Source organism: Protomyctophum bolini (assembly GCF_963924005.1).
Source record: "Protomyctophum bolini genome assembly, chromosome: 16".
NCBI classification, from domain to species: Eukaryota; Metazoa; Chordata; class Actinopteri; order Myctophiformes; family Myctophidae; genus Protomyctophum; species Protomyctophum bolini.
In genome coordinates this window covers 13,840,423-13,857,251 of record NC_137877.1, presented here as the reverse complement: position 1 = coordinate 13,857,251, position 16,829 = coordinate 13,840,423, and the positions used below count along the sequence as shown (strand labels likewise).

General features: G+C 44.4%; 2 protein-coding genes across 2 annotated transcripts in view; one reads left to right on the top strand and one right to left on the bottom strand.

The window, feature by feature from the left end:
* The window catches only part of man1a2 (mannosidase, alpha, class 1A, member 2), a 475,750-nt gene that overhangs the window by 176,640 nt on the left and 282,281 nt on the right, over positions 1–16,829 (bottom strand). The window lies entirely within an intron of this gene.
* gdap2 (ganglioside induced differentiation associated protein 2) overlaps positions 1–16,829 on the top strand; it is a 60,221-nt gene that overhangs the window by 21,784 nt on the left and 21,608 nt on the right. The window contains exons 8-11 of the mRNA XM_080786094.1: positions 1,112–1,262; positions 3,461–3,537; positions 7,280–7,356; positions 7,607–7,746. Of these exons, the coding sequence (XP_080642220.1) occupies positions 1,112–1,262; positions 3,461–3,537; positions 7,280–7,356; positions 7,607–7,746 (445 nt within the window). The remainder of the gene's footprint in view (positions 1–1,111; positions 1,263–3,460; positions 3,538–7,279; positions 7,357–7,606; positions 7,747–16,829) is intronic.

Genomic DNA, 16,829 nt, shown 5'->3' with positions numbered 1-16,829 from the left:
CGCTGGCTTTAATCTGAGGCGGTGGACGACGTTTGCTGAGCTTGTCGTCACCTCCCGCGACCTCGTATCCGATGTCTGCTGTCCATATGGGGGCTCGAAGTGTGGGGACGTTTTAGCCACGAAAGTGTCGATTCCAAAGTAAGCACGCGCCTGTGAGTAAGCCCCAAACACAACAAACAGACACACACACCCGATACGCGACATATGGCCGTAGACATAAATTATTACACAAACTAGATCCTGATGTTTGAGGGGAAGGACCTGGATGATAGCCCACGACCTTGAAATGTCTGAGTGTGTGTGTGTGCGTGCACGCATACACACACACACACACACACACACACACACACACACACACACAGAAACTGAGGCACTCAGAAATGCTGTGATGCGCAGAATAGAAACAAACAGCATCTCAGCAGCAGATGAGGTCATATGTGATGCAAATGTGACACAGATCTGTGTTTACACGCAGACCGACACCAAAGGGCATCAACAGGCTTTATGGAGATGAGTAAGATAATAATCACCATAGAGGTCATCTAAACTGTCTGTAATTGTGTTAATGCTATCTCCCGTGTGTGTGTGTGTGTGTGTGTGTGTGTGTGTGTGATTCACTCTCTCACTCTGTCTCACACTCAATCACTCTCACTGGCCCTGGAGGACCAGCTTGCGTTGCTTGATGGAGAGTGAGTGAGTGTGAGAGAGAGTGAGTGAGAAGTTCTCACTCAGTTCCCACGACTGATGACGGACTACCCGGAAATTACATTGAATGTTGCTCAATAGACGCTCCCAGCCTGTAGACCGGTGCGCTCTGTTATGAAACGAGTCATGTTCCGTCTTTTGATTAACCTCCGTCTATGGCGACGGGCGTAAATATTTAATAGGACGGAGACCTCCGTCTGGGGTGATATGAGTGTTAACGCCTCAATCTGCAATTATTAGCTGTATGGCTACCACATGATACATGTTGTGTTAAGTGTGTAGGTCACACGGCGCTAGTGTGTGGTGGCTCCTTTCACGATGTTTCACAAATTACATATTAGGACTTCAGTCGTGAGATTTTATTTTGCTTGTGCTTTTGTGTGTGTGTGTGTGTGTGTGTGTGCAGATGACTCTGAAGACGACAGCCTGGACTCGGACCTGGGCCAGGTGGGGACACATGCCTTCGCCAGGATGGAGGGCGACGTGGACAAGCAACGCAAGCTGGTCCTCCAGGGCCAGCAGTCTGATGCCGCCGTGCAGAAACAGCACCAGAGGAAGTGAGCTCATCCTTCCTCCTCGCGCAGCGCACACTCTTGACCACTCTTGAAGGCAGCGGTGGCCGAATGGTTTGCGGAGCAGTCTTGATATCGGAAGGTCGCTAGTTCGTATCCCCGGACCGGCACGTTAAAATTACCACCACTGAAGTGCCCTTGGACACAAGGCATTGAACCTCTACCATGAAATGTTCTATGAGCAGGGCCTGGCTGTAAACAAGTTCTTGAGCTTAGTCCAGTTACCCTGGGTAAACATAGTACCTTTCCTTTACCAACGCTGCATTCTGCACTGTGTAACAATGTTCATTTAACTCTTGAGTGTGTACATGTCGCCATAGACATAGAAAGGTTCTTCTGGCTCTGGAGTGAATGCTCTCAAGTGAGGGCAAGCGTCCGCGTTGGTGCCACGGAACGTAATGAAAGGAAGGGACGCGAGTCCATGACACTCATGTCCATGACCACTCTATGTGCGCACTTCCGCCCTCCGTGCAAGACAAGGTCGCTCCAATGAATTGCAGCGGCGAATGAGGCGTATTATATCTTTCTACGTCTATGCATGTCACGGTACGATTGGGTTGAAAAGAATCACACCCGTGTGAAGTGAGTGGTGAAACTCTGTGTGGGGGTCCCTGGGGGGTCCCCGGAAGTTCCAGACCAGTTACTGTTTGGGGTCGCGTCACCTGAAGGTGGTCGCCGAGCGAGCTAAAGCGAGCAAGTGGCCGTGCCGAGTGTTGTGAAGTCACCTTCAGTCAACTCGGCGCCGTCTGAGTTATGTACCGATAATGACAGAATCATAGTTTTTTTCCCGTAAATGAACGCCCTACACAACATTATAGCAGGTCCGCAAGCTCGAAACTGCACGCTTTTTTGCACTTTTGATACTTTTTCAGGATTCAAATTCAAAAGTAAAAGTTTTGGGCATAATGTGTTTTTGCATAATGTGTTTTTGATATTTAAAATGGACCCGTTCCATTTGCAAATGGGTTGTTCCATCTATATACCCTCATAAATGTACACTACTCAGGACTGTAATATTTGTGACACGCATTCTCCAGCGAAATCCAGACGGAGGTCATTGAAAACACATTTTAAAGAACGCGACTGATGGCTATGTCACTTTTTGCAGATGAAATATTGGTATTGAAAACACATTTTGCCGTGCGGAAATGATGGCCATGTCATTTTGTTTGGAAATTAAATGTTCACATCACTAAACTTTGAACAGGCCTTAACCCATTTTGGGCGGGAATCCCTTTTGGAGTTAGCATTATGTTATGCCTCAGCCATTGAAAAATAGCAGATCTACAAGCTCATAGCACACCACCGAGTGGCGCGCTATGAACTTGTAGGTCTGCTATTTTGACAAAATCGAAGAACGACAGACATAGAAACATAGCTTTTTCAGAAAACTGTCAGGATGTAGAAGACATTTTTAGAATCTGATCTCAAGTCAAAATGGGTTAAAAACCAATTGGCACACCACACTCTCCATCAAAATGACAGTGCTCATTAAAAGAACATAATAAAATAATGTTGTTCCCTTTACTCCGATTTCAGTGTACTTCTCGAGAGAAATGGCCCGGAGGTTTATGACTTTATATAAAATTGGTCACGCATGAGGTGCAGGTGCACTCATCAGCGAGCCGCTGTCTAATTGGTATCAGCCGTTAAAAGTCAAAATGTCCCGGGGATATTAGATCAGACATTTGTTTACATTGCCTCATATCCTTTTATCCCAGTGGTTTTCAACCCTTTTTCATGTCAAGGTTCATTATTTAATTTGGCATTTGAGCCACGGACCACCGTTTGATGAGATTTAGCCTCTCAGACCCAAAACTTAGAATATTTTGTTATCGTTGGATAAGAGTTTTCAGAAAACGTAAGTCAGGACCATTTTGACCTGAGGCCTTAATGGCCTCAGGCTCCAGGGGTAGAGCGTGGCCGTCTTGGAACCGGAAGGTTCCTGGTTCGATCCCCGTCTCCCCCATGGCTGTGCGTTGGTTGAATTGTCCTTGAGCAAGACACAGAAGCCCTAACTGCCCCCGGTGAGCAGGTCGAGCGCTTTGCATGCTTTTATCCACCGTCGGTGGTGTGAAAATGAAATGTATTGTAACCAAACGCTTTGACGCAGTCCATTTACCATTGAACTGTAACCTCCAGGTTATGTACTTTTAAGTTGACATTTTGTCTCCTCTATACAGTTATAACCGCTGGTTATGTCAAGCCAGGGCTGAAGATCTGTCGGATATTGCTGCACTCAAGGCCTTATATCAAACTGGTAAGTGTTTGTTTGTTTGTTTGTGAGAGATGGATGCAGAAATTGTGTGTACTGTACGTGCGTGCGTGAGTGACATTTTGGGCATCAAAACTAGATGATTGGAGACGATAATATGGAAGGCATTGCAAGTCAATGCAAAGTCCCTAAAAAGCTTGCAACACAGACATAATGCATGCGTGTGACTTCCCCGTTGCTTTCAGAAACGGAACTTCTCTTCTCGGCTCTGGGGAGATTATAGACGGGGCATCGGGGAATATGCAGTAATCCCCTTTTCTCATTATTATTATTATTCAGAAAATATATGTAAATGGCCGGCTGCGTGCTCACAGCTGGCGCTCCTCTCAAACACGCTGCTCTTTTTGAACTGCCAGCTGTCCATTATCTGCCTCTGTATCTCCTTTCCTGTGTGTCTCGTTCTCAGGCTCCTTTTATCTGACCAGCTCTCTCTTGTTTTCTGTCTCTCTGACTGTCACTGGCCCATACAACCAGTAGGAGGCAGTATTAATCCACTGGCAGGCTCCACAACAAACCATAGTACACTACAGTATCTTGTACCTTTTGATTGAATAGTTTATTAGACATAAATGTATAAACGGCAACAGAGTCAAACACTTATTCCAAAAGGGATAGCACCTTGCGGTCTTGTTTCCATTTAGGCCCTATGCAATCAATTCATAGACATGACATGACAATTCAATATCATCAATCATTTCAGGAAAACAAAATAAGAAAGAACTCTATGTAAAAATAAAAATCACCTGTTTACCCTCAGAATGGCGTCCTGAAGCGGCCAGGGAGAGGTAACGGATCTGAGAGAAAGATTGTTCCAGTGAAATGGGGTCTTTGTAGTGGAACGACCTGCGTCCAGATTCATAAAATATTCTTTTGGGAAACGTAAAGTAGGGATGTTGTGCATGTCTATTATGGTATGGGGACGTATTAATACCAGGATATATATATATATATATTACAACCAAGAACTGGAAATTTGCAGTCACAAGCAGCATTCATGTCGTTAATGTAAAGAAGAAACGATAACGACCCAAGCATGCTTCCCTGGGGAACCCCACACAGTTCACTGGGAGGTTCCATTGATGTCAACCACTTGTTCTCTTCCCTCCAGGGAGGATTTCATCCAGTTTATTGATGAGCTATCAAAACCGATCGCCTTCAGTTTGCCCAGTAGAATGTAGTGATTTACAGTGTTGAAGGTCTTTTGGAGGTCGAGCATGACCAGGCCACAGAATGTGTCTGAGTCTACCTCACGTGTGATGTAGTCCAACTACAGAACATGTGTCTGTGGAGAGGGATGTTCTGACGCCAGATTGGAATTCAACCAACAGTTTATGCTCGTCTAGGTAGCTGTTGATTTGTTCTTGAATTAATCTCTCTTTAACCTTTTGAGTTGGAACAACGGATGGAAACAGGGCGGTAGATGCCAGGTTCTAATTTGCTTCCTTTTTTTATATAGAGGGATTACTCGAGCCAATTTGACCTTGTCAAGCCTTTTCTGACAAGTTCACAGAAATGAAAACAATTGTCCATTGTTCAAACTCTTCTCCTTTCTGTCTCTCTCCTGTCCAAACAAAACCCCAAAATGTAAGAAGATCCTAAAAACACACATGAACTTCGCTAATGCTCATTATAATATAGAATCATTTCTGTCTGCTCGGTCTGTCACTGTCTCAGAGGAGGGCTGTGGACAGCTTAGGGAATCCAAGCTAATAGAAACTGCAGGCTTCCTATTTCTGGAAAGTTATCATGCCATTGTTCTTGTGTTAATAAAAACATGAAAATAAAAAAAAAGACTTGGAAATAAATCAAAATGTCACTGGTTGGCAGGTTTCTGAAGTGTCGTCCTCTGAGACACAGACTGAGTAAAACAAAATGGTGCTATTAGCATGAGCTTTAGTGAGGACCAATTATGGAGGATTTGTCTTTACGTACAGGATGGGCTTCGGACGCGCCTCCTCAGGAGACTTGGCTTAGATCTGAACCCATTTTTATTTGGCGTTAAGAACCCGTTGCGACCGCATGGCCTTGCTGACGTCGACCCCAGGCAGGGTTCGAACCCACAACCTTCCGCATGAAAGGCATATGGTCTAACCACTACACTAGGTCGGACAATCTAGTGAGGAATTATGAAGATAGGTTGAAAATGGGTAAAGTTGTCCTTTAACACAATCTCTGTCAGGATTTCTTTCAAAATAGAAGCTCTGGGTGTCGGGAAGATATGGACTCTTTTACTCTGTTACCCCCCCCCCCCGTTCCGGACAAGAATCGGAAGACATATTTTTGCTTTCTTACCTCGATACGATTTCTGCCTCTGTGGGCAGTATTTATATGCAAATATAATATAATATCATGACCATTGCCCCTGCCCTTTTACCTGTCTGTAAAACAACTTCCCTTTCCAGACCATGAATGCAGCATTTACTATGGTGAAAGAAATGCAAAAGGAGAATTTTTTTTTCTCCTGAACCTTGAACACAGTATTTTCCCACATCGGCTCCACCACATCCTGTAGTCCACACCGTCCCACATCGGCTCCACCACATCCTGTAGTCCACACCGTCCCACATCGGCTCCACCACATCCCGTAGTCCACACCGTCCCACATCGGCTCCACCACATCCTGTAGTCCACACCGTCCCACATCGGCTCCACCACATCCTGTAGTCCACACCGTCCCACATCGGCTCCACCACATCCCGTAGTCCACACCGTCCCACATCGGCTCCACCACATCCTGTAGTCCACACCGTCCCACATCGGCTCCACCACATCCCGTAGTCCACACCGTCCCACATCGGCTCCACCACATCCTGTAGTCCACACCGTCCCACATCGGCTCCACCACATCCTGTAGTCCACACCGTCCCACATCGGCTCCACCACATCCTGTAGTCCACACCGTCCCACATCGGCTCCACCACATCCCGTAGTCCACACCGTCCAGGGTAGCCCTAATGCAGGGTTGCCGAAAAGGTAGACACGATCTACCAGTAGATCACAAAGGCTGTGCAGGTAGATCACATGACATGCCCCTAAAACATATATAATTTAAATAAACAAATATATAATTTGGCATCTGACACTTTAATTGAATTAAGGTGACTTGATTGATTGACATAGAAAATTATATTAAGCCACAATGGAATATTTGTTTTCAAGAGTGTTGAGCACAAACATCAGTAGCATTACAAAGTTAGACATACAAAAACTATTTCCATTTCGCCCCCTCAGGTACATTTATTTTTTTATTACTATTTTCAGCAATGAGATCATACTTCTTTGTGGGTAGATCTTGTTAAGCTGGTCATTTTTAATGTAGCTCTTAAGTCAAAAAAGTAATGACAGAGCCAGCCTTCCTCACCAGCATGTTTCGGCTAATTGTGTCCCGCAGCCCTCGTGTGACAACAGGAGCGCCTCTGTCACCCCCCCCCACCACCACCACCGACAAACAGGGCAGGCAATCGGCAAAGACCCCTGTTGTTTGGACAAACACTCGATAGCAATCAGAATATAGAGATATTTAACAGTTCTTTGAGCAAGAAAATATCACTTACAGTACCTTTTTTTTAAATCGAGCAAAGTATGCGTACTTGTTAATTCTGTGTCCAAGTTGACCGTGTGTGTGTGTGTGTGTGTGGACATGTGTGTTTATAACATGTACATGGTACTGTGTGTTTTTAGGAGTGGATGTGTGTGTATAACATGTACATGGTACTGTATTTTTTAGGAGTGGACATGTGTGGCAGAACAGTAATGGTGGTCGTAGGAAGGAATATCCCCGTCTCCCTCATCGACCTGGAGAAGGTAAAGCTCATGCCTCTGCTGACATTTATACTGTGACTGAAATTGTGTGCGTGCGTGCTTGCGTGCGTGCATGCTTGCGTGCGCGGGTGGGTGGGTGGGTGCGCCAGCAGTGCACAACACCCGATCTAAAAGCTGCTCGTAGATCGGCTATTCTTTAGACTTATGATCAAAAATAACATCACCGTCGTAAAACATTGATTGTTCTCACAATTATAGTAATACAAACGTGTGTGTGTGTGTGTGTGTGCAGGCTCTGCTGTACTTCATCCATGTGATGGACCACATCACAGTGAAGGAGTATGTGATGGTGTACTTCCACACTCTGACCCTGGAGCACAACCACCTGAACGCTGACTTCCTCAAGAAGCTCCATCACATCGTAGACGCCAAGTAAGTGTTCATCGGCCAAAGAAATAAGAAGTATTTCATCGTGAATCATTACAATTTAGGCCTTTGCTGTAGCAGAAGCTCTTAATCCAGAGCGACTTACAGTAAGCAAGAACAAAACATGGGAATACATCAATATACTATACATCAAATACATACGTAAGCTAAGAACCTAACAGTGGACTATCTATACAATGAAACTATGCATATACACTAAAGAGTACTAAGTCGGCATCAAATGCTATCTAAGTTACTTCATCTGAACACATTAGTTGGTAATACCTTGTACAGAACATGTACTGTAACATATATCGTTGCTGTCGGGCAAACCTCCATATTTATTTTGTTGTAAAGGAACGCCCTACTTTATCATACTACAGCGTCACACAAAAGCATTTAGACCTTAAATTCAGCCATCAGGGCGATTGAAAAGCTTGTGAATATAGAATAGTTTTGAGCCTGATGAGCCAACGAAGGGGAGCAGATCTATCAAACAGGCGGCGTGGGATGCAGTTTAGGGGCTGCGACAGCAAAGCCACGTCACCCCTAAGCTTCGGTCTAGTTTTCGGGATGGCCAATGTCCCCCTTTCTGCTGACCTGAGGGTCCTAGTGTCGGGTGGGGGGATAAGAGCCGTGTAGGAAGCCCATTTAGAGCTTTGTAAACGAAAAGGAGAATCTTGGAGTTGATTCTGAACAGTACTGGTAGCCAGTGGAGAGAGGCCAGGACAGCGCTTAGGGAATCTCTGCCTTTTGGACCAGTTGGATTCGATGTAAAGTGGCTGTACAGGGAGTTGCAATAGTCTAAATGGGAGAATATGAGGGCGTGCATGACTATCTCGAGGCCGTGTACAAAATGTATCTTGCCTATGGACACTACTTCTGCAGAGCCGTTATTATGGTCTGTGGAAAACTACTGACAGGCAGCGGTGGCCGAATGGTTTGCGGAGCGGTCTTGATATCGGAAGGTCGTTAGTTCGTATCCCCCGACCGGCACGTTAGAATTACCACCGCTGAAGTGCCCTTGGACAAGGCATTGAACCTCTACCATGAAATGTTCTATGAGCAGGGCCTGGCTGTAAACAAGTTCTTGAGCTTAGTCCAGTTACCCTGGGTAAACATAGTACCTTTCCTTTCTGAATGAGTCTGATTGTATTGTGTGTCATTCTGCATCCCTGTTGTCCCATCCGGGACCATAGCAATCAAAGAAGGACGTTTATTGCAAATTCATCTAAATATCTTTCACTTGGAGACTTTCTCTCTCTCTCTCGATAGTGTTTTCACCACGGCAACGTAACACTGTTTGACTCTTTCCAGGACAAAACACTTTTATGTTCTTGATGTTCCTTCTTAGAATGGACCCAATTTGTCTCGCAAGCGCTTTTCTGGACACATCTCCATATCTTCTAGTGGCCAGAGCTGTGTATCCAAAACAAAGTCTTTCAGCGGATAGACGATATGGTTTCAGAGTGGAAGAACAACGTGCATCCATACGGCATAACGCTATGCTACAAGCCTCCGACAGCTTATTGGCCTCGCTTTGGGTTTGTTCTGTCTGCGCTCACTCAGGCTAATAAGATACTAAGTCTAACCAGGTGCGATGTAAGATGAGCGCGTTCTTATGCCTTAATGCCTCATCCCGAATTTGTTCTTCAAACCGTGAAGATCAATGTCTCCGAGTCCTCCCCTAACTTGTCCGTTTGTAGTTCTGGGGGTCTTGGTGGAGCGCGGTTGGTTGGCTGTCTGTAGTTCTAGGGGTCTTGGTGGAGCGCAGTTGGCTGTCTGTAGTTCTGGGGGTCTTAGTGGAGCGTGGTTGGCTGTCCGTTTGTAGTTCTGGGGGTCTTAGTCGAGTGCGGTTGGCTGGCTGTCTGTAGTTCTGGGGGTCTTGGTGGAGTGCGGTTGGCTGTCTGTAGTTCTGGGGGTCTTAGTGGAGCGTGGTTGGCTGTCTGTTTGTAGTTCTAGGGGTCTTGGTGGAGCGCAGTTGGCTGTCTGTAGTTCTGGGGGTCTTGGTGGAGCGCGGTTGGCTGTCTGTTTGTAGTTCTGGGGGTCTTGGTGGAGCGCAGTTGGCTGTCTGTTTGTAGTTCTGGGGGTCTTGGTGGAGCGTGGTTGGCTGTCTGTTTGTAGTTCTGGGGGTCTTGGTGGAGTGCGATTGGCTGTCTGTAGTTCTGGGGGTCTTGGTGGAGCGTCGTTGGCTGTCTGTTTGTAGTTCTAGTGGTCTTGGTGGAGCGCGTTTGGCTGGCTGTCTGTAGTTCTGGGGGTCTTGGTGGAGTGCGGTTGGCTGTCTGTAGTTCTGGGGGTCTTGGTGGAGCGTGGTTGGCTGGCTGTTTGTAGTTCTGGGGGTCTTGGTGGAGCACGATTGGCTCGCTGTCTGTAGTTCTGTGAGTCTTGGTGGAGCATGGTTGGCTGGCTGTTTGTAGTTCTGGGGGTCTTGGTGGAGTGCGGTTGGCCGTCACGCTCGGCGAGAGTCCGTTTCCTTCCAAAGGCCTGTTGTGTCTCCAAAATGCATAAATTAACACAGAGGATTTTACTGCACATGCAGCTGCAAGACCCGGCCAAGCTACTCTGGGTCGCAGTGTTTTGACTTTTAGAAAAAGCTAAATGAGCTGTGAATGAGCTTTTTTTTTCGGGGGCCCAGTTTTGGAAAAGCTGGCGCACTGCTTCGGTTTCTGGAGAGAGTCCTAAATCAGAGTCGCGACGCTTCCTAAATCAGAGGCAGTGAGGTTTTGAAAACGTGCCATTGTTTCGCACCAGCCCTGGACGGGCCTCAATGAATTTTTACGATCGTGGCTTTGCAAGCACCTCATCACATATCGCTGTAAACTTCACTAGGAATACAATGAAACTCAATGAGGAACCATGAACCTATTCCTTTAGGCCTTTTATGATGGACACATGCACAGGGCTGAGCAATATGTCCTTATTCGATCGATATTGTGACATGAGACTAGACATCGTCTGGGATTTTTGATAATAATAATAATATGTTCCTGGTTGTTATCACTTACGCTATTTTATACTTTAAACAAGACATGATCACATAGTGATATTTGTCAGGTGAAAGAAGCGCTGTCTCCGTGGTCGTCGTCCCCCCCCCCCCCCTCCCCCCCATAGTATGATTATTATTTTAGTAACGTTTGTGTGTGTGTGTCCCATATTAGTATGACTATTATTTTAGTAACATGTGTGTATGTGTGTCACAACCTCGTGCCTCGCGGCCGTTGTTTGCGTTCTTTCCGACATTCTGTGCGTGGTTCAATGACTGTTTTGTTGTGGCTTCCCTGCTGTCCAGCTCATAGCATCAGCAGCTGACTGTTGTCGCTTTGAGGATGCTGGTGGTAAAGCGTGCGTGTGGCATAGCTTAGGAGGCAGGCAATCATACTACTCACCCATTGGCTTAGGCAGAGGAGGCAGCCAATCAGATCAGTCGAACTAGGTTGTGCAAAGTTTGTTTCCTGCACAAAATGCACAAACCTCAAAGACAAAGCCTAATAACGGCGTGGATCCATGTGGATCTCAGACTTCACGTGGCCAGTCTATGACGCCAGACATCTAGGATGCACAGTTCCAGCCCGATCCGAATTGAAGTAAAATATCTCAAAAACATATAAAACATTAACGCTGTTGTCGGGGCAGAAACCTTGTATGTCCATATTCTATATATTCGCGTTGTGTTTTTACGTGAGTTAATGTCCTTCTTGATCGTACTACTACAGAGTCACACAAAAGCAGCAGATCTTACAAGCTTGGACGAGCTTGTAGATAAATGTGAAAATAAATACGTGGCTGTAACATTTGGTGCCAGTTGCGAGATTAGCCACAGACAGACAAAGGGTCATACCCTCTTCTAGACAGCAAGCCTCCTAAGCCATGCAGTAAAAATGGTCTGATGTATCTTCCAGAAAACTGATGCTCACCATGCTTCTCTGGGGAAAATACTTAACTATTTTAACCCTATGCTGTGTTGACTCAGGGTCATCCAGAGTTCTATACTGCACTCCTTCTTTACCTAATATCTTCACTCAAAATGTAGCCGAGCTTTTAGATGAGCTAATTCCGCCAAATGCTCACCCCAGAATAGAGTGACCTATAGGGTTGGTTCATTGTTTGCAATTTGCATATCATATTCAGGATTCAAATTCAAAAGTAGAAGAACGCGACAAGGGCGTTTCGAGCTTGCAGATGGTCTAGTTTTGATGCTTTTTGTGTGACGCTGTAGCATGATGAAGATGGGCCGTGTGACGCTGTAGCATGATGAAGATGGGCCGTGTGACGCTGTAGCATGATGAAGATGGGCCGTTCATTTACAAAAGATAAGGGGTTTAATTATTCCCAGACCGCAGCGACATCCGGTGAAGAAATACGGAGGCCTATGATGATGCAACTCGGAGCAGACCCTCGGAAACCGTTAGTTAGCTCCACGGTAAAAGACAGAGAAGCCACATCCTCCCCATCATGTACCAAACCGCCCTCACCTAAGGCTACGGCTGTGCACAGTAGTGTCTTAACCCATTCAGGACGGGAATGCCTCTGTGTCGCTTTAGCTTTTAACCACTTTTAACCATTATTTTAAACTACCAGCTTGTAGATCTTGAAAAATCATGAACATGTCTGCAAATCTTTGAATATATATTCTTTCCCAATGAACACTTTTAACTCAAATCTTTGCTTCTGAGGGGGGTCCCTGGAACAACATATTTTGAAATTGCTATTACATATAATTCTGGGGGTCCTTGACATGAAATAGTTTGAGAACCACTGATATAGACACACAGGTTTTTCAGAAAACTGATTTAGAAGACATTTGTAGAATCTGGTGTCAGGTCTTAGTGCCTTAATTAGATTCATTAAGTTCCATAAGTGTGTGGTGTGAACGAAGGCTTCCTCTCTCGTTGTTCTCGTCTCACCACATCCCTTCTGCCCGCGGGGACAAAATAAAAAGCAACTTCCTCTCTGTCACTCTGGGGAATGTCTGTGCAGTGCAGTCACAATGCATGTTTTTCATTTCCATGTGTTCCTGCCCGGGCCATTCATGTTTGGGCCCGGTTGGCCTGTTCCAGATACAGGCAGAGAGAGAGAGATAGAAGCAATGAGAAAGATTGAAGAGACAAGCATGAGTTGGGTTTCGTTGACTCTAGTAATTTTATTTACAGTCTTCTGTGCTTTGTTTTGACATTTATTATTACTATTGACATTGAACTGAGTTCCTAAAATCACTAGGGACGTGCACGCAGCCACACAAATATCTAAAATCTACTGTCAAGAGAGAGGGGTAGTCCCCTTTGATCCTTAAAGCACCAACCGTACCTTTTTACCTCCACTGAGCACCTTTTTGTTGATTTTTATCGCTTTAGATTCAAATCTACTGTCATTGTCTGTTACCTTTTCTGCAGTTGTGGAAAAAGTACTCAAATATAAAGTAAAAGTATCAATACTGCAATATATGTAGATGTACTACTCCGTTACAAGTAGAAGTTCTGCGTTCAAAATGTACTAAAGTAAATGTACAAAAGTATCTGCATCATTTCCGTTTTCCGTTACTCGTAATCTTTTGAAAATAGTCAATCTACAAGCTCACGATGCGTCATTGTGAGCTTGTAGAAATGTAGGGTGGTTAATGTATGTTTTCTAATCAAAATTAAAATCTCCAAATTGATTAAAGTACCGTAACTAAAGTTTTCAAATAATTGTAGCGGAGTAAAGGTAACATTTTTCACACTGAGATGTAGTGGAGAATTTGAAATTGGAAATACTCATGTAAAGTACAAACACCTCAAAAGTGTACTTAAGTGCAGTACTTAATTAAATGTGCTTGTCCTCACACCACCGCTGAGCACCTTAAAATCTACTGTCATTGATACCTTTTCCGCATTTCAGACCACCATGTTTATACTTGCGTTTTACAGCAACGCTTCCCCTTTCACCGCGACGAAGGGGGGGGGGGGACTTAACACAGTCATAACACAATCTTAACACAGTCATAACAAGTCATAACAATCTATTGACTGACAGCTCGTTTGCTGACGAGCGTGAAACAAGTCGGCCTGGTCAGGACGCCACCACGCAAATCCCCTGGGAAATGCCACCATTCTGTCCACTTCCTCAAACTCTCTCTCATCACACTTTCAGACGTGACTAATACATCTCTGCTAGAACGGCGCTGTCATTTACGGTTTTGCTGCCAAAGCATTGTTGATTTTGGCAGCAAATTTAGATCTTAGTTTACACAGTCATAGTACAAGTCTTTTGAATAGTTTTGGTCATGTTTTAGTCATCTGAAATGCTTTAGTGTCTAGTTTTAGTCGACTGAATCTACAGTTTTTTTGTCGACAAAAATGCATTTTTCCAGGCCTTGATGCCGTCGTCGTAATGGTTAATTATTTTTGTGCTTGTAGATCGGCTATTTTCAGCATGCAACCGCCAACCAAGCATATAGTGACTTGTCTTTTAGTCTAATTTTATTTCTTGTCCACTAGTCTCGGTCAGACATTTTAGTCTAGTTTTTTAGTGGTGCAACCACTCCTATAGACAGCTATGTGGGTCCCTGGGTCTGTCCCTGGCTGGGTCTGTCCGAGCACGGAAATAGCCTTATAGCGTTTGTTCACCACCAAGTGTCACTGTTGCACAGCCTAAAACACACAGACACACACACATACTAGGGCTGACCCAAAACAAATCAATTAATCGACGTTCGTTCGATAAGCACGGGAATCGATCTTGAAATAGCAAATCGACTATTCTATTTTTTTTTAAAGCGGCCCATTTTGGTCCGCCAGCCATGGTCAACTGAACAAGTGCAGCTGCATTCCAAGGAAAAATAAATCAAAAGTGTGGTTGCATTTTAAAATACCGTATTTGAATAAAGGTTGAAGTTAACTGCTGGGAAAATCCATTTTTGAGAGAGTGTAGGCAAGCTGCAAGCTCATGCACAATGCGCTGTGGACGCAACACTTGGAGCTTGTAGATACACGGAATGACAATAAACATTACACAGAATAGCTATACCACTTTGAATTAAAACAATCGTTGTACATAGGCTGAATGAAACTGAGAACTGTTGTTGTGAGGTGGTGAGGCCACGGTGTGTGGCGTGCAGAAATGAGGAGTATAATAATATAAATGAGGCTGACTAAAGGCCGGTACACATTGCAAGATTTTTATTATCGTTCACGACGTACCCTGTCAGACTATCCGATTAAATTGCATAAATCCGTGCCATTTATTTCTATGAATAATGAAGAATTACAATCCAAGATTTGTCAATCATATTATGGTTTATGGTTGAAAGTAAACCATATTAAGTAAACTTTAAGAAGAGATCTGGTCATCATTGTGAGAGCAGCTCCGCTCTGCTAATTGATCTGACATTTGCGCAACTTGACTGGCAATTACAGTAATTCGTTTTTTGCCAGCACCTGCTCCAATAGTAGGCCTATCAAATCAAATCAAACTTTATTTATATAGCACATTTAAAACAACAGAAGCTACAACGTTTTAATGGGTTAATTCGGTAATTGTTTTGATTATTATTTCAATGTAATATCATTTTGATGACTTCATCTACAAAGTATCATTTTGATTTACTTCATCAAGATAATGCAACTTTATTACGTTTTCATGACTTCTAATTAGAAGGCAGATTAAAACCAGGCATTGTTCTAGTAAAACAGTTACACTGTAGGCCCTAATTAAGATATGTATCATTGTCTTGTTTAGCAATTCTGTTGCACCGTGACGGCATTCTGTTCCCAACCCTGCTCACTGTTTGAGAAACGCCACTTTAGGGACGTGATCATTTTGTGTCATCAAGTATTGAGCAATGAAAATTACACTCATAACGTGCATGTGTCGTGCCGTCTGGGACCCCCCCCCCTCTCTCCCTTTCTCTCTCTCTCTCTACGCACTGTTCTTTTGGCACAGCACTGCATGAGCGCACTGATATAACTCCCCAGTCCCCACACAGTGACAGCACTCCATGTTTACGGCACGCACAGCCAGACAGAATATTCTGTAGGCTATAATAGGCTACACTGCAGTGTTTTTATGTGTTTTCTTAAAGGTATTATGACATTATTTTTAACATAATTTTAACAACATTAAAAGTCTTGGCCATGGTCCTTCAAACGTGTCTAAAAAGTTTGAACTTTTTTTGAACACTCCAGTATTTCTTGCCAGGAGTTTTTGTGTGTATGTAATATTCATCCTGAGAAGGCATAGAAAAACACATTATTTTAGCCTGTAGATGTCGGTAATTCCCCCTTTCCTGTCAATCACTACCCAGCTCCGCCCCCCCACCCCTCAAGCCCTCCATACCTCTCCGCCCCCCTCAGAGAAAGGGACTGTTCTTTTTTTTTCCTTTACAAGTTCTCAGCATCTCAGCCATAGCAACGCTGCCATTGCCAACGCACGCAACTTCTTCTCCTTTTATAACTATTTGTTTATAGTTTATATAAAATGTTATTTATAATAAGACTATCACTGCATGTATGTACTGAGGGGATGGACAACAACATGTATTCTCTGCTGCAAAAGGAGAGGAGACTGGAGCAACACGGACATTTAGAGCCTTTTATTAAGGTGCTGAGTATACAAAACGACTAACGTTTCGGCTTAACGTAAAAGGCTCTAAATGTCCGTGTTGCTCCAGTCTCCTCTCCTTTTGCAACTTTGATGTCCCTGCACCTGTGAAGCACCGGATCAGCCGTTTTAGGCTTGAGGCGCGTTGGTAGACTCCCTTTGTAACATGTATTCTCTATTCAACGTCATCGTACGAGCAACAGTTGGTAAACAAATAAGGCACGTTCGGAAATACCGCACCGGAACGCACTCGCCTATTAGTTTGCATTGCACAGTGCCAGTGGGCTCAGTGCGCTATTTCCGAACGCGCCTATGAAACTCCTGCAATATCTCACCCCACGACCACGTCGACATAAACTTGTGTAAGTTCATCGATATCATACTCAATGACTATAGCCTATCATTATTCGCCATACTTTTAACGTGGATTATATCACACGAGCGTTGGCTGCGTTGCTATTCCACTGTATCGCATTACAAGAACAATAATGAGCACATGCAATCTACAACAGCTG